The 17,852-nt window shown below is 43.5% G+C and overlaps 1 protein-coding gene across 2 annotated transcripts; it reads right to left on the bottom strand.

The window, feature by feature from the left end:
* Nucleotides 1-238: 238 nt before the first annotated feature.
* Nucleotides 239-15,951, bottom strand: LOC137884305 (serine/threonine-protein kinase ULK1-like). Of its 2 annotated transcripts, none has more exons than XM_068726052.1 (22): nucleotides 15,285-15,951; nucleotides 14,341-14,433; nucleotides 13,965-14,006; nucleotides 11,394-11,426; nucleotides 10,286-10,322; nucleotides 8,794-8,967; nucleotides 7,539-7,612; nucleotides 7,263-7,364; nucleotides 6,459-6,517; nucleotides 5,853-5,935; nucleotides 5,564-5,614; nucleotides 5,203-5,294; nucleotides 4,855-5,020; nucleotides 4,608-4,662; nucleotides 4,309-4,395; nucleotides 3,761-3,904; nucleotides 3,527-3,675; nucleotides 2,592-2,866; nucleotides 2,248-2,453; nucleotides 1,511-1,632; nucleotides 1,177-1,302; nucleotides 239-663 (listed from the first exon to the last, which is right to left on the bottom strand). In XM_068726052.1, exons 1-22 carry the CDS (start codon nucleotides 15,372-15,374, stop codon nucleotides 269-271), a joined length of 2,655 nt encoding a protein of 884 aa, XP_068582153.1. In that variant the 5' UTR covers nucleotides 15,375-15,951; the 3' UTR covers nucleotides 239-268. The 2 variants fall into 2 exon arrangements, with proteins under 2 accessions (XP_068582153.1, XP_068582154.1); XM_068726053.1 differs by having other exon boundaries at nucleotides 4,309-4,365.
* Between the last annotated feature and the right edge of the window lie 1,901 nt (nucleotides 15,952-17,852).

Genomic DNA, 17,852 nt, shown 5'->3' with positions numbered 1-17,852 from the left:
AATGTCCGCTTGACAGAAATCTACTGCTTCTGTCAAGCGGACATTTTCAGCCCTCAAACACATTAAAACATATTCAAGAAATACAACTGGGGAGGCTTGACTGTCATCACTCAACTTGATGGAAAACCGCTTTAGGGGCTGTTGCCTCTCCTGTCCACCTGTTGTGATAGTTTTAATGTCGGCACACAGACAACATGCTATCTCATAATTTGGACTTTCTATTTCATAATTTCGACCTTGGGGATATTTTTATTTTCAAGTCTAACTTTTAATTATTTTTTTGCAGGCGGATTCGCGGGTCACATAAAATGACGTGGCGGGCCGGATTCGGCCCACGGGCCTTGAGTTTGACATGTGACACTGATCGATGTACACGACAAAGAAGTAATTGCTGCATAAATACATAGAATACACAGGTTCTAAGGGACGACTCCTTTTCCACTGCTTTCTTGAGCCGTGTATAAAACCTGCTCCTCACCTCCATCAGCGTCTCCTCGGGCAGCTCAGGAGCCTCAAAGGTTACAGGGCCGCCCATGTTGGCTGTGATAGGATCAGTGAAACTGTAGCGAGGACTGGAAGGAGCCTCAAAGCCATCCAGATAGGTGGCTGTCTGGGGGTAGCGGCTTGTGAAGGAGCCTGCGGGGCTGATTGAAGTGAACGAGCCTGCAGGAGTCAGAAAAAGAGAAAATGTATTTAATACATACATTTTTTTTTTTGCATCAAATGCTATGCTTTTTGCTTTCGGCTTTCACCCTAATGACCACTGTATTGAGCAGAGATTCGTTCCAGTTAATGATCAACAGCAGCTGCCAGCAGCAACATGAATTTTTCTCTTCTCTTAAATCCTCTAAACTCCAATTACCAATTGGAAAATTGTGTGTTTGATAAAAATGTATTTTGGGTTATTACTCCCTAAATGTAGCTACATCTCTCCACAGATGGGTTTAATGAAAAAATAAAATAAAATCAACCTTTAATGCTCGCCTCTATAACATTTAATTAAGTTTCCACATCATGGAAAATGAAAGCAATATCTTCCCAGTGCTCTATGTTTTATGATGTGCAGAGCGTAACACTAACGCTGCTGCGTAAGTGGAATTTGATTCCGGCCAGCTGCAGACAGGATGTGGAGACAAATTACTTGCATTTGTTTGTGTTAGAATGTGCATGAGCTACCTGAGTATTTCCTCTGTCTGGAGGTTTGAGGTGGGGTTCTGCCGCTGGGAGGAGAGCCCACAGTGAAAACCACCTGAGCAGGGCTGATCGAGCCAGGGGCAAGACCTCCCCCACCACCCGGGGGCACTAGAGGGCAGAAGAAGAGCGATATATCATTGACCTTTTACATTTTCCAATAAAAACCAAGAACGACTAACCTGTATTCTCCTTTAAATGACTTTCAATGATTGTTGCGCTATATTAATGACACGTTGTCAGAATGAGCCACGTAAACGAACAGAAATCCTAAATATCAGACATATGTTTGTTAATGTGAACCGACGAGAGTTCCCACCTGTTATGTCTATGGTTTTTTCAGAGGTCAGGTTCTCTGTGCTGCCTCGGTCACCCACGGGTCCACCTGGTCCAAATGCAGCCATCAGCAGCATGTCCGACAGACGACCTGCACTCTGAGACCTGCTCCGAAGACACAGGAAACAAAGACAGAGAACATGGAAGGAAAGACAGTGATACGAATTAGGCGCACATCCTTGTTTAATATATATATATATGTACATATATATATATATATATATATATATATGTACATATATATATATATATATATATATATATATACGTATATACATATATATATGTATATATATATATATATACATACGTGTATATACGTATATACGTATATACATATATATATATATATATATATATATATATACACGTGTATATACGTATATACATATATACGTATATACGTATATATATATATATATATATACGTATATACGTGTATATACGTATATACGTATATATATATATATATATATATATATATATATATATATATATATATACGTATATACGTATATATATATATATATATATATATATATATATATATATATATATATACGTATATACGTATATATATATATATATATATATATATATGTTTAGCACTCAAGTCTATCCTGGATCTATCCTGGATCTGACAGTAAACAATTCCTCCTCGATACACAGCATCAGCGTGATAAACACAACACACAGAAAACAGAAAAACAATAATCTAACCTTCCAAAGCTCTTGGCATCATCGTTCAGTCTGTGGATGCAGTGGGCCGGCTGGATAACCTGCGTCAGCGCTTGTTGTCTTGCGTCTCTGAGCTCCGCCTGAGCAGTCCTGCTGCAAGGGGAGCCGATGACCAATCCTTGTTGTGTCAGGAAGGTCATGAGGTTTGGAGTGCTAGGAGGCTTGGGGAATTCAAACGGAGGGATGGCCTGAGGAGAGGAGGACAAGTACCACAGGTTTGTTGAAACTGCTTTGGTAGTCTTTTCTTGCTCTGTGTATATCTCCAGAGAATTAAGCACACACACACACACACACACACACACATTTTTCTCACTCTGCTGACTCACCCTGGAAGGGGAGCCGAGGATTGTGGGGAGGGGGCTACGCTGCATCAGCTCACTGAGTCTCGGGGAAGAGTGTAGAGGCCGGAGAGTTTTCAGACCTGCCGAGGGGGCCACCACCGGGTCCGAGTGCTGCTTCCTGATCTTTTGCTTGCCGCCGCCGCCACTGGCGCACTCCGACAAGCAGGGGGCGCTGTGGAGCCGTGTGCCCAGGCCCGTCGTCGTCGTCGTCGTCTGTGGGTGCTGCTGAGCAGTAGGCCGGGCTTCACTGTGCAGAGGGGCTGTAGGACAGAAGAGAGGGGTCACAGGGTTTCTGCTTTTAGACAGCAGGTGGCATCTCGAAATTCAATGTCAGACAAGACAACAAGACGAGAAATCCACCAAAGAGACTGCAGAGAAGTCCTGCCTAACTCCCACGCTGCCATGCTGCTGGATGTCCAGACAGCTCAGGGACTGTGCCAACACGAGGCACAGACAAGTAGAGAGCAACTGGTGGTGAGAAGGAGAGTGTTTGTGTACGTGGGAGGCTGGTTCATTGTCTCAACCAAAGACTTTCAAAAGTAAAGAACTGGCTGACTCAGAGAAACATTAGCAAATGCTAACCACAAAAGTAGTTCCACAAAAGTAGTTCCCTCTTACACCTAATTACTTTAGAAAAATGAGTTCCGTTTGATTATTTGCTTTTTAAATATATATATATATATATATATATATATATATATATATATATATATATATATATATATACATATATATATATATATATATATACACACACACACACACACACACACACACACACACACACACACACACACACACACACACACACACACACACAATCCCTCTTAGTTTAAATTGTATAGAGAGTAGTATTTAGAAAGCTGGGATGTTCATTTGTGAAAGTGGTTTACAAAGGGAAGAGCAGCCTCTGAAGATACCTTGAGGGGAGAGCTGGAAAGGTCTGGCGCCCCCCAGGGAAAGCCTACGATTGGTGGCGACTGCCCCCTGCCCATAGGGCGGGGAAGGCCCGGTCCGAGCGAAGCCCAACGAGCTCCCGCTGCTGCAACGCCGCACAGGTGTGGACAACCTAATGACACGACGTTCATGAGTCACCGCAGTCAATTAAAGAAGTGTAGAAATACACATTTACATTGGCAACAAGTGACACAGACCGGGGTGAGCCATCCGGTTTGGTACAATGGAGATTCTGCTCCATGCGCTGGTAGTTGTGGACCTGGGAGGGGACTGGGATGGGCAACGACTGTCCGTGGTTTCCATAGCTACCCCCATAGTTACTTCCCGAGAATTCACCGGGCCTGCCAACAACAGTGAGAAGAACAGAGTGTGCCAAGGCAAACAGTTGAGCGATGAGAGGCTTAGTGTGTGTGTGTGTGTGTGTGTGTGTGTGTGTGTGTGTGGACACAGACAAGTTTAACACTTTCAACATGAATGAGTACTCCACATATTTTGCAATAGAGACATTCTGTTAATACTGCCAAGCCTGTACGTCTCTAATGTAAAAAAACCCCAAACATAACACAGTGTGTGTGAACTGAGGTTAATTAAAGACATGTATTAATTTAGCAGATATCAATTAATTTAATCTACCGTACCAGCTATTCAATCAATTTCTTCTTCTTCTACCATTAACCATTCCTGTGTCGTTCAGCGTCTTGTTCTCTGAGCTACACAACCAAACGTATAGCTTTGAGGTCTCTACCTGACGGGACTTGGAGACCCACTGCAGGAAGGGGAGTGTGGCGGGGTTTTGACTTGGCTGCACAGACCAGCAGAAGCCAGAAGAGAGCTGATTAAAGAGGAGACACGTCACGAGGACTTTATCGAGCTACACATCTTGAAAATGAATACAACACGCTCTCACTTTTACTGTAAATTGAATTAGGGATAGTCAGTTGTCCTCCTCTACCAGTGGTGTTCTTTAACACTGTTACACAACTATATTATATTAGTGTAATACAAGTAATGGCGATCTATGAATAACCCATCCTTGCGTCTCACCCGCTGTTCATCAGGCTGTCCTGCAGCACTTTACTCTCGCATGTCAGCTCACCCGCTGCAAAACCAGAAAAAATATATCAGAAAAGAGACAGAGTACAGCTCCAGCTTATGAAATGCTATTAATGCCACATAAAAACTATGAAAAAAAAAAAATGTAAAGTAAGATATGACTTTAGTAATCCTATAGAGCCGGAGCCAATGTGAGGACTGTGCACAAAGGCATTTGATATTTAGGTAGATTTCTTACTGGTGAAGTGAGCAGGCACCATGACAAAGTCATCTGTGTCACAGGAGGAGGAGTTCTTGCTGCTGCCACCCCCGCCAGAGGAGTCCTTGAGAAGAAAACCAGTAGCCTCCTGGGTAGGGGAGGCCAGAGCTTTGGCACGCAAGTGCTGACCCTCAGCAAGCGACTGCTGCAGAGACGGGGGAGGGGGGGGGGGGGAGAGAAAGAGAAAGAGAAAGTCGGTGAACCAAGAAAGAAAGCACAAAAGAGATAGAGAAATAGGTGTTGACTTGGTCGGTTTTCTAAAACACAGCCTCGATACTTAGAGGAGAGAAACGGAGGAAACATAATACAGGAGTAATAAACACAAACCGGTGGAGAGGCGAGGTGAGAGGTGGAAGAGCTGCTACAAGAGCTGGCTGATGCAGAGCTTGGGAGGCAGGTCATGGACGCGGTAGGAGTCGCTGCGAACAAAAGCAATGCGCTTGTTAAGAAAAGCCCAACGCACATCACATCATAAGTCTATGGTGTTTCAAGCCCCTGTCCTTATTTCAATCTTGCATTACTTTGAGGGTTACATTGCTCTTACTGCCATCAGAAAATGTGTAATGTCTATTACACTCAAATACACACACACACACACACACACACACACACACACACACACACACACATCATAAACAATACAGCTATAGTCCTGCACTTATTATCCAACCTATTTATTCTTACTTACTCTTTTTCAGGGACGAGCTAGCCTCCAGGAACGGATGACAAAAGAACTCATCTAGCAACAACAGCAGAAGAAAGAGAATCAGTGGGAGGTAGTGACCGTCAGTGCAGTACTGCGCTCACGGTTCATAGAGGCAGACGGACACAGGAATACTTGTTGCATCTGTCGTCTGGGTAATGGGACTAGAGAAGCGTTTCTGAAATGCTACATTAGTAAGTTTGCAGTGTTGTTCCGCATCAACGGCACACAGTCAACCGATTCGTTCCTTTTCCTGTACTTCTTGTTCACTGACCGAAGTCCATGCGGTCCTTGTGGTTGCGCTGCAGCAGACCCAACAGCAGGTGCCTCAAATGGCTAGAAGTCTCTCTGGGGATGCTGCCAATACAAGTACAGATACAGGAACACGTTCAGCTGCGCTGGCTTTACTTTTTATGTTCATACTGTAACCAAATGAATCTCTATTCCCTCGAGATGATTAAACTAATGAAAACCTTAGTGTGGTTTCATTAGGCAGCGGTGAGAGAGTGAAACGTGAAGCCTCGCAGACATTCATTAGGTTGGGATGGATTCGTCGGGGGCTTGTCATCTCTGACAATGTTGTGAATCAACTGCTGTTCAACTGTTTTCACAAGCCAGCTGGCATGGCCGGAACTGGCAGCGTATATGCAAAAGACTACTTTTGTTTTGTTATTTTTAACAGCACTGTAGCAACACCTTGTCAAAAGATAATCGGGTCTCTCTTCACTTTTTATTGGGGCATCCGTTCTGAAGAAAGTTTTGTAATTTCTTCGAAGTAAAATCCATAAAAGGAACGCGGAACAAAACGATTAACTCCACTAATGTTTTGCCTTTTACCATAACATAAAAAAATAAATATGCTGTCATTGTAACTCCTTACTTGGGGCTGAGAGTCTTGTTTTTTTCATAGAACAGCCGGAGGTCCTGGGGACTGCTAGCCTAGAAATGACGAAAGGTCGGAGAGAGAGTTGAAAACATGTAAACATCTGCAAATGTATGTGCATCTGCGCGCGCGCGCACACACACACACACACACACACACACACACACACACACACACACACACACACACACACACACACACACACACACACAGTCACACACACAGTCACACACGTTTATGGCACAGTATGCTGCCATTGCACAGACAGGAGAATGTCATTAACAGTGGCTGGCTCGGGGTTCAATCACTTACAATAACACATGTTTTGACATGCCTTGTCAATGAAGCAAAGAGTGACGCCGCTCTAATAGCTTCAGAAATGCTGCTGGGCCAGATTAGATGAGGTCGTTATGAAAGAAGTTATGCGTTTAATCTTTCACAGCATCATTTTATTTATCATTTTTACTGGGTTTTTGGGTTCTTCCTCATCTTCCACATGAGCTGGAGAGAAGAGTCTGTTTGAATACTTACTCACAAACTGAACTGATGCTTCTAATGACATGTTAAAGGAGCATTCAGCATAGCTTTGTGTTAATTAACTTAATTTTGTTATTATTTTTTATTTTCAGTACACATATGCTTATGATTGTCTTAAAAGCCATGGATAACAGTAAATTGTTCATTTCTGTCTTTAGTCGGTTGAGGTTCGATGCTGGCTCATCCCTTAACGACGTTGTTGGCATGAGGGAAGCGGCTCACATTGCGAAAAAAAACAAACATGCATCGTCATGACGCGTTTACCTGAAAAGGAGCCTTTCCAATCAGACACTGAAACACTATGGTTCCTATACTCCACAGGTCAGCCTTGGCGTCATAGTTTTGGGACATAATGACTTCAGGCGCCTAGAGAGGAAAAACAAATATAGTGAGATTGCGACACTTCAGTGGAACTCTTTGATGAACAATTAATGAGACGATTAAGTTAGTATTATGACTGTTCAGCAAACACTGTAATATTAAAGCAACGATCAGAAGCGACAGCACATCATCAGGTTTGGCTGGACAAAGAACCCTCACCATGTACATAGGGGACCCACAGAGTGTTGCCGCCATCATGTTGCTCTGGAGGTACCTGGCAAAGCCAAAGTCCGCTGTGGAGAGAAAATGTGCAAATGCTGAGACTCAAACTGATGAAATCAGAAAAAATAGAGAAAAGAACTCCCAGAAGAAAAACTGCAGACGGTTGCAGAAAAAAACAAACAAATCCATAATGCTCTAAAATTTATTTTTTTGTTTCCCAACTGAACAGTATCTATTTTTAAAACCAATACAACCATAAATCATAATAGCAATAATGGTTGAGAGGCAGATCTTCACTGTGATTACAGGTATGATGAGAGCGCAGCATTATTCCCCCCCCCCCCCCGCAGGGAGTTATGGTTTAATAAAACACTTGCCAATCACAAAGCACTATTGTTTTGTCCATATATATATATAATTAAATACTCCAAATAATCTCTGTGTAGCTCATTATATTACTCGTATTATAAGACCCAATATCCTTGAGCACACAGCCTTTTTTTTTTTAACAAGTCAACATGTTTCAGTAATCCCTTAAGCACCGCGGATGTGCTTGTGTGCAGCACCTGCATCCATGTAGGTAGGATGCGTGTGAACGGGGCCGTTTGTTAGTGTGACGGTGACAGTTTTCCCGGAGTGGTGAGGATAATAGCGTTCTGCAGTGGCTGGGAGCCTCAGACTCCACTCCCACGAGGCAATCAAGTCTCTCCAGAGTGAACGGGAATTAACAGGCTTAAGGATTAGCGGCGTTTCCAAACTGCTGAACAACAGGAACTCGCTCTCAGTGCTTGGTCGTGACACTTTACAAAAAAAAAAAAAACGCAGATTACTTGTTGTGAAACCGAACTTCATTGTTTATGGTCAAATGAGTCAGACTCGAAACATGCTTCAAGTATCTGTGGATAGGGTTCTTACTCTCTTGGTTTATCAGAGGAAGGCTGCCAACAGTGCAGAGGGAAAATGTGAAATTCTATATATAATCTAATCAATTTCCTGGAACCAGTTTAGAGTTATTATCTTAGTGGAATCAGCTGGGGAATTCATTATTAGGTCCTGTTACTACTGTCTGCAAAGAGCTGGACTGCAGCGTATGGGTTTCCAATGTTTCCATCATGAGACTCAATAAGGTTTTTTTGTTTTGCTCCTGTAGAAGGTTTTACTATAAAATCCTGATGTAAACCCACAACATATGGGCTCATGTCTGAAACGTTAAAATGCTTTTGCTCTTTTTATTTCACACCATCGAACCTACCGATCTTGATGCAGGTGTTGTTGGAGTGAGACTTGCGTCCCGGTGGGTAGGAGAGCAGGATGTTCTGGGGCTTGAGGTCCCTGTGGATTATGCCTTTGCCCTGAAGGACCCTCATGGCCCCCGCGATCTGCTGCAGGAAAACCCGAATGGTGTCCTCACTCAGCGTGCCCTTGGCTGCAGAGAATAAAGATTTACCTTTGGTATACTGGGTATATACAACGTGGTTTATTGATTGATTACTGATGGAGGAAACATGGTGGGGGTACAGAAGACAGATCGGGACCGAATATCCCGCTTACATAAGATTTTCTAATTTATTCAAATCATACGATCTTCGCCTCTAAATACATCTGTAAGTTGTATTTTTCCTCTCTGTTCCGTCACATCACCCCACTGCCACCTCCTGCTCCCAGTCTCTTCCTTCCCTCCAATCGTTCCCCTCCTCTCACGGTGGTACAACATGGTTCTATGTGAGAGTCCCTCCCTTAAGTCTTGAATTTCTCTCTGGGTCCACCTCCCTTTCCTGTGAAGCCAGACTCAGGCTCGACTTGGGCCAGGAAAAAACAAAAAGTTATGTTCATTGCCCAAAGTGGGTAGTGGATCCAAAACCAGAGGGAAAGGCTATTACTGAAATAGGTCCTCTATTTAGACTATTTGTACCTGGCAGACAAAGTTAGCAGCTATAGAGCTATAATTATTCTGCAAACAGCTAGATGTTTTATTTCCCAGACTGCCCACGTTGACAGATAAAGGCCCACCTCAGACGAGTTGAGTGCACTGTAGAGAGAGCCCAGCAATTTATGAGATGTGGCAAACCTGGACAGAATTATAGACTTGTATTTTAATGACCAGGTTTGTTAGCATAGTAATGAATAAAAAGCATATTTATAAGGAGGGTGTGTACTGTATGTATGTGATATATTTCTCAAATGCAGGAGGGACGCTTCTATGCGGTTTTATTACGCTGCTATGTTAAAGTCTATTTTAAGCCTGAAGCTGATACTGAAGCTGAGTCTTCAGGGCCTCAGATAAGAAGGCAGCTTCCTGCGGTCAAACAGGAAACCAAAAGAAAACACAGAGGTGTGAGCTGAATGGCAGCCTTGGGGCGTATATTTGACCGTTAAGTTGTTCCCTTTTATTTTCTTCTTGGTAGATTTAAAAGAGCTGAGAAATAAGTCTTCTTCATCTACTAATCACAGTCTTAAGCAGCAGCTCCTAACCGAAGATCACCGTTCTGGAACTCCAAGAATATTTGTTTATTTTGTGATTTAAATGCCTTTATTTAGCGATTCAAACCTAGAAACTTAAGATTATTCTACCGTTCGAAATTGTTCGTGTTATGATTTATGATATTGGCTTTTAGAAATAAAGAGAGGCTTTCAGGGACTCTCTCGTCACCGAGCAACAAAGATGACATTTCAACATCAGTTCCATTGTTTGTTTTCTACTGAGAAGCATCTTTAGCTTTTAGGAGGTGATTTGTTGCACTTACAGTGTAAGTAGTCAGCGAGGTCGCCCCCATTGCAGTACTGGGATTAGAGAGAGAGAGGGGGGGAGGGGGGGGATGAAAGAAGGAGAGATGAAAAGGAATCACATTAGGACACACAGGTAAAACAGAGGCTGGAGTGTAACCATAGTGAAGGAGTCTCTGATATCAGCCTGCCTCTGAGGGGACTAGAAAGCGAACGAGATCAGAGCAAGGATTTGCTGGAGAGTGATGCGTTTACAAATTTATAACCATGCTCTCATCAATATGAATGAATCCAGGAAAGGACAAGGTGCGTTATGAAAGGCTGCCTCAGTCATTTCCTTTTCCCCAAGACACAGAGATAAGAATGAACAAATTAAGATTTATATAGATATATATATATATATAAATACAAAGACAACATTTAACAAATGTCACAGTTTTGTCTTTTCACTAATGCAGTGTGATGTTTAATTGCTGTTTTATTACTTTATGTGGGCCCAGAGGACACTGGAGGCTAACGAGGATGCACATTAACAATAGAAATAAATATATATTGCAAATTTTGAGATCTGGCGCCTCTGGCGAGCGAGTGTCACTTTTGTTAAAGTTGCGTGTGAGGCGAGCTCTTCTGCTTGGCTGGCCGAATGTGCAAAACACAATACTGCACGTGTCTGTACAACGCACATTAAAAAAATATATTAAAAAAACTCAACACAAATAGCAGTTGACGTGCGCTCGAATCTAAAAGACTGAAGCGGCCAATTATGATGTCTGGAGCGCTAGCGTGACAGACCGTGTCTTGCAGGGATGATACATCTGTATGAAGCACTTGTCGTGTTACATTTGAGCATTAGTCCAGAGGCCAACGTACTCACAAAGTGCAGTGGTGCATACATACACGACTCACAAACATTACACTGCCTATGGATCAAGAGAAACAGTAGGAAGCCACAGCAAAAAAAATCTAGCAGCATTTGGATGTTAACCAGTGGCCATTTTGCCCCCCCAACCCCCCCTTGATGCCTGAGGACACGGCTAATTATAGCCCGGGCCTCGTCAGCGCTGCCTGCAAAAGGCTGAGACAATACAGCGGTCGGCAAACAAAAGCCAAACATCACAGCGAGCTTACCTCCATTACCAGGTACACCGAGCTGGCAGTTTCCTAAAGAGGGAAGAGATAAGAGTGTGGGGGAGGGAGGGAGGGAGGGGGGGGAGGGTAAACAAACACATGTCAGTGGCAGACAAAGGAAGGAACAGGTGGCCATTATGTTTGAGCGAACCGAGCTGGGGGATCCGGATTGGAAGAGAAATTTGCTCAAATTTGCCTAAAAGGGTTGCAAAAATATAGGAGGACTGACAAAAAAAACTGCTGAGTCTTGAACAGTAGTCGACATAAACATGCTAATTTAGTAAAGCTAGTTCTGCCCCAGACTCCTGGACCACTGGACTTGTTTTTTAATATTGCACATTTCGGGGGGGGGGGGGGGGGGATTCAGAGTTCTAACAACTTTTCTAACATCGGTTATCTATTTCCCTCCACTATCGCCCCGCTCAGCCTCTCTAACCCTGTCTGAGGACACACGCCGTGAGACGGAAAGCACAGTGCTGCCTGCTCAAAAAGAAGAAAAAGAAAAAAGTAGCCCTCTTATCACATGGCAACAGATGACTGCGGACTCTCACTCTGACCTCAGCTCAGTATCTTGTTGGATCTACCAGTCAGAGGCCAGGCTGTTTTCTATAGCTCAGCTGAGTCAGGCCTTTTGAAAATGGTTGTCTTTGGCTTTATTGAAGCCGGAGGGCAAAAACCGACCATCGCGGTTTCACCAAAACCTTCAGTTGGATACGATTGTTTGCCATTGCATTGCAAGGGGACATTTTTCATCTTGCACTGTGACTTGCTTTGAAATAATGAATTGAATTTCTTGTTTCTCTATGAAGGGAAAATGTGTATTTAAATACAACATTACATCAGGTCTGCAAATAAGGATTACTTGCATTATCGCTGAACATTCCAATTACTCTCTTGATAAATAATTTGGTCAATTGATATAAGAGAAGAGCAGCAAATCGTTACATTTGGAACAAGAGAATGTTTCTGGCGTTTCCGCTCTTGCTCAAAACCTGTACGACGATTGCGATTATGAGTTCTTTAGAGAACACAAACAACTCAAAATTGAAAAGCAAAGTGAATGCGTTCATCTGGTGTCCCGTGTTTGGTTTGGTTCTCCTACTGCCCTAATTAGACAGCTAGAAGGAAGGACTCCCTGCTCAGAGCATCTATACCGTCTGCTGCGCACCGACATACCTGTAATCTTAGACCCCGGCTGGGACTATATTTAATGCACAGAGAGAGAGAGAGAGAGAGAGAGAGAGAGAGAGAGAGAGAGAGAGAGAGAGAGAGAGAGAGAGAGAGAGAGAGAGAGAGAGAGAGAGAGAGAGAGAGAGAGAGAGAGAGAGAGGTGCCACTGTGAGTTGCTGTGAATTTGGAGGTCTGATATGGGCAGAGGCATTAGAAGCGGTTACAAATACTTTTCTTAAAGCTATACTGACAAAGAGCTCTTAGGTAAAGCTGCCATCAACACAACAACCAGACTGTGATGGGGGTGATTGAGCAGCTAGCAGGGCTCAGCAAATCAACTCCCACATCACTGGTCAGGACTTTTTTTTTTTTTTTTTGTATGATGACTAAGGCCTCTGACGAAACAATTTTGGTACGAAAGGTCGACTTCAATCAATAAAACACATCTCCGGGTCAGGTGACGAGGCCTGCAGTATTTGTATTCAACCAGAATTCATTAATAAGCAGTTTTCATAATGAGATTTCATATGGAGGTAAAAAAAGAAAACAAAACAGTGAGATCAGAATCAGGAGAGACACAGCAAGGAAGTCAACATTCCTGCAACACACGTCACCGTGCAGAAATGCAGTCTCGAGTCTCGAGAATGATGGGAACATGAGATGTTTTTGAACCAGATGGCAGCGAGAAAAGAAACACATGGCGAGTTGAGATGCGTCTTTGTGTCGGGGCCGTCTGAATCGTCCAGCAGGTGTTGTCACAGCGAGCCTTATGACTGCTTTCTTCAGGCAGAAGAGCACCGCTGCGACTGTGGATACTCCACTCGCGGTACCACGCGGCGCCCCGGTTAGCGGGCCACTGAGCCGAGAGGTTCGTTTCTGGTGTCTGAAAACACGCGTACGTCGCACGGGCCGTGTGGGATAACAACACCCGGGCCTACACCTGTCGGCTTGTGCCTTGAAAAAAAAAAAAAAAAAAAAAAGGTTGGCGACGCATCTCCTGCAATGAGCAGAGATACAGACAATTCACTGTAAAAAGCCCCGAGCTCACAAAAGGCAGAAGTATTTACTGGAAACCTTTTTACAGGGATCTTGCTGTACATGGGAGAGCAGAGGGAAAACGTGCCTCGACGAGATCAGACAGAAAGACGTTATTTTCAGAACAAACAAATGTAGCGAAAGCCTCATTTAACAAGCAGGGGGAAAACAAGACTATTCAAGCTGCGTGAGAACGAAGTGGGTCATCTGGAACAGATGCGTCCAACAACCCCATCTGCTCTGTTTTGGTGAGAGTAGACTGACGGGGAGAAACCGGGACATTGAGAGGTGCGACGACGACGTATGTAAACAGAAGCATTGATGCGGTTCTCAGTCGGCCTGATCCCAGAGTGTTGTTTTACATACCTGGAAGTCCAGTAATGCGACGATGTTCTCGTGTTTCAGCTCCTGCAGAAATGACAGGAGAAATATTTGGGTGCTGTGTGCCAAATATATATATATACATATATATTTTTGTACATGTTTAACTTGAAATAGCTGTTTATTTGACTTGTGACCACAACACCGATCAAATGACCTAATGAACGCTTTACAACACTTTTGAAACATCAAGCTGCTTGCGAGGACAGAAGGTGTTTTTTGCTCAGGTCTTATTTGGTCTCAAACAAACAAATGCTTGTTGTATAGACATAAACACCGAATGTGTTCATTATGATACACGTAGAAACCCAATGACTGGAAACCAGTGAGCTCTTGAGTCCTCCGAGAGCTTCTGACTTACCTTGAGTATCTTAATCTCTTTCCCCAACAGCGTCTGGGATTTGGCCAAGTTCTTCTTGTTGATGCACTTCACCGCCACCTCCCAGTCATGTTTCTAGGAGGGAACATCACACGCTAAATATCTTTTGGGGACGGACGCAGTGTAGCGATGTGTTGCACCGCATCGTTTTGCGTGTTCCAGGACACACAGCACATGTCTGATTACTGAGATAGTTTTGTAGAGCAGTCAGAGACTCTTTACTGACCTCATTTCCTACAAAATAATGCAACTCCCTTGCCCTGTGTTTTCTGACCTTACAGCATATTGCATTGTGTTATGAACACATTACAATATGTGTTCTAAGACACCATTATCCTCTGTTACATATGGATCTGATCTGCCAGTTTACTAATAAAGCCACACAGATGCTTCAGGCCTGCATTTGCCCGACACTGTATTGTCTGTTGTAGCTGATGCGATGCATTGTGTTACCAGTGTGCATCAGCATCTATACTCTTTCGTGACCTAGGGCCTGTTGTTACAACGTGTTCATCGATGGTCTCGGTGTGGAGCTTGCTTATGGAAACAATAATGGTCTGCTGCTCTACATTCAACAGTTAACAGGATTATGGACGTGCAGCATTCTGCCAAAAAAAAAAACAGCCGGAAAAAATAAAGACCCTCGCTCAGTCATAATCCATGCATTTAAAAAAATGAAAAAAAGGTCGCATACATTAAAAAAAAAAAAAGTATTTCATCCATTAACTGTTTTTTAGCAACATCCTGTTTCGTGAGCCCAGGCCTCTTAAGGCCGTACAATGACAACAAATACACCAGATGGCCAATGAAATGCGATTCACGGCTAACATCGCGACCGAACCATTCAAGCGACCTTTCATTTCTGCAATAGTGAATATATTTTTGTTTAAATAGTCAAATGAATAGTAGACAAGGAAAACACTCACCTCTCGGTGTCTGCCTTTAAAGACGACAGCAAATGCGCCATGTCCTATCAGGTCCTTCCGACTGAACTCGAATTTCCCCACCGTCTCCATATTGTGCACAGAGTCTGGTGTTATACTACTCGGAGACGGACAGGTGACCGGGAGGCCTCAGGTCGCCCTTCTCGGTCGCAATTGCTCCTTCCTCCTCGGTCGAGAAGGGGCAGCGGCAGCAGGGATGTTCGCCTCCTCGTCCACTTGCCACGAGCTGCCTTCCTGACAACAAACTGTCCTCTTCTCTCATGTTCGCACGCACACGTTCTGGAGTTCAACTCCTAACAAAGCTCTGCGGTGATTGTCATCGTTGACAACACGGAGTTTATAGCGAACTTAACGGACGAGAATCGAGTTTTGTTGTTTTTTTTTTTTTTGCAGCTCTTCTCTGACGTGCCACCTTAAAAAAGCAGCAGCAGCAGCAGCAGCTCGTTGCGTTTTGTTTGTGTACAGAGGAGCCTCGCTTCTGTCGTCTGACGCGCAACCACGGCGACACAAGCGCCGTCTGTGAACCCGAGACGAGCGAACAACGTCCGATAACCGGAGAATACTGACAACTGTCCCGTTTGTGTCTCGCAATTCGCAGTCGACTCGGCGAAAGTCGTAGCATCGACGGTCCCGACAAAAGCAGACGGCGTCTCGCCTCTGCAACAACAGCGCATGCGCGCAGCAACTACAGCTGTAGGTTTGACGTCACCACCAGGGTCCTCGGTCATTAAAAGTGAAAGCTGTTCTGTCATCTGCTTTGGCTTCGCTGATGAACTACTTTGGACTTGAAAACGAGGGACTGTCTCTTAATATTACTCGTGTCAAACAATATATCACGAGACAGTACGTCATGTGTGCGTGCACGTGGGCTTGTGTATTTGACTTTAGGCTTATTAAAGTGAAAGGAAAAACGAAGAAGAATGTTGGCGAAAATAAACATAAAATTAATATTATCGCCGATCAAATGTGGGAAAAGACATGCATTGATGGTCACAAGCTAACAAGAAACAGTTTGGATGGAAAACTAGAATGAGAGCATGCGTACTTATGCATATAGACAGAGAGGGGGAAAAAAAACAAGCGGCTAAAAGCAACCACACCCTTTTTGTTGTTTCTTTTCTTATTATTGCTGAGGGTGTTGCTGTTGATTACAGTGGGGAAATGCAAAGCCACCAACTGTTAAAACGTGTTTATTTGATGGAAAGCACAACAGCTCAACTCCAATTATGAGCCGATATTTTCACACCGGTGATATTACAGCTAATGAGGCTGATTAAGGAAACACATACTGCGTGATCTCGGAGGAGTGGTGCGTCTTCATGTAATTGGAGCTATTTATACACGCCTGTGACTGTGTGTACAGTACCTGCATAGTGATGCGGCAGTCACAAACTAATTGAGATTTTACCTGACCCTCTCTTCTTGAATCTCCTGAGTTGTCCAACAGGTATATGAAGAAGTGTCTAATTATACGGAGATGATTGCTTACTGGTTGGGGCGAGGTTAATTGGGTGTCTTTATCCGCGATGCCTCTGTGAACAGAATCCAAATAAGACCATAGTCTGCCCAGCATTATGTAAGCTTCGTAATGATCATTTAATTAAGTATTTTCTTCTGAGCAGGCAACTTTCCAAGGGCTCTTTTAAGGCTGGAGGACAGCTGCTGTGGGAGAGCCTCGACTTGCTGAGCCCAGTGCTCCTAAATGGAGCCATAACTATAAATTAAACGAGTCTCTCAGGGAGGCTAAATCCAATGTAAGGTGTTTTTGTTTCAATTCGGTTGAACGAGTGGATGCACGTCTGACTAATACAGCCGGCTTAATTATCATGTTTTGTCCTTGGGAAGAAAGTATCTCCACAGTTAAAGCGCAGACGATAAATGTGCTCATATTTCTACAAACCAAAGCAAAAAGACTGATATGAACTCCTGTCGCACAATATTCCAGCATGAGTTTCTTAGAGTTCAACTGATGCCCTTAACACACATGAATACAAGACAGTTAATCTGCCCAGGAGGTAATAGATAGGCGTTTAAAACACTTCCTGTATATTTAAGTACCAGAGGAGGGCGGTAGAGGACTGCAAAAGAGTGCATATTGATCACGTTGACCACCATTCTTCTACTATGAGCACCGATGGGAAAATGTCATGGAAACAAGTCCTTATAGGTCATTATATTATTTTTTTTAATCTTATCTTAGTCTTTGGATCATCAGTTGTCCTTCGACATGGACTAATTTGTGACAACATTCACTATCAATATCATGAAATCAGTGACAGCATCGTGAAATACAGCTGACCTGGAGAAATAGTCTGCAGCCGTCAAAGAACAGCTTTTGAGAAGTTGAGTTCTAGTGGAGACGTTGCTAGCACATTGTCAAATATGAATTATTTAAAGGTGGAAGGCTTTTTAGGAATACATTTTTTTTTGATGTTTTGACACAGAGTGAGGACCAGTAAGATCAACCTTGAAACATCCGACTCTCACCGGCAATCTGGTATCAAAGAGCCGTTGTATCCTAGCTGATTTCAAGTGAGATGACAGCCGGTC

Source organism: Cebidichthys violaceus, unplaced genomic scaffold (assembly GCF_023349555.1).
Source record: "Cebidichthys violaceus isolate CVI_PGR_0920_01 unplaced genomic scaffold, fCebVio1.0.p SCAF_376, whole genome shotgun sequence".
Taxonomy (NCBI): Eukaryota; Metazoa; Chordata; class Actinopteri; order Perciformes; family Stichaeidae; genus Cebidichthys; species Cebidichthys violaceus.
The sequence above is the reverse complement of the archived record's forward strand: the minus strand, read 5'-3'. Positions and strand labels throughout refer to the sequence as shown.

Excerpts from the sequence above, each read along its gene's own strand:
- LOC137884305 (XM_068726052.1), bottom strand. The coding sequence starts at position 15,374 with ATGGAGACGGTGGGGAAATTCGAGTTCAGTCGGAAGGACCTGATAGGA. Across the intron at positions 5,021-5,202 it reads CTCACCTCGCCTCTCCACCG|CAGTCGCTTGCTGAGGGTCA; the intron begins GTTTGTGTTTAT and ends CCGTCTCTGCAG. Across the intron at positions 1,303-1,510 it reads AAAAACCATAGACATAACAG|TGCCCCCGGGTGGTGGGGGA; the intron begins GTGGGAACTCTC and ends TCTGCCCTCTAG.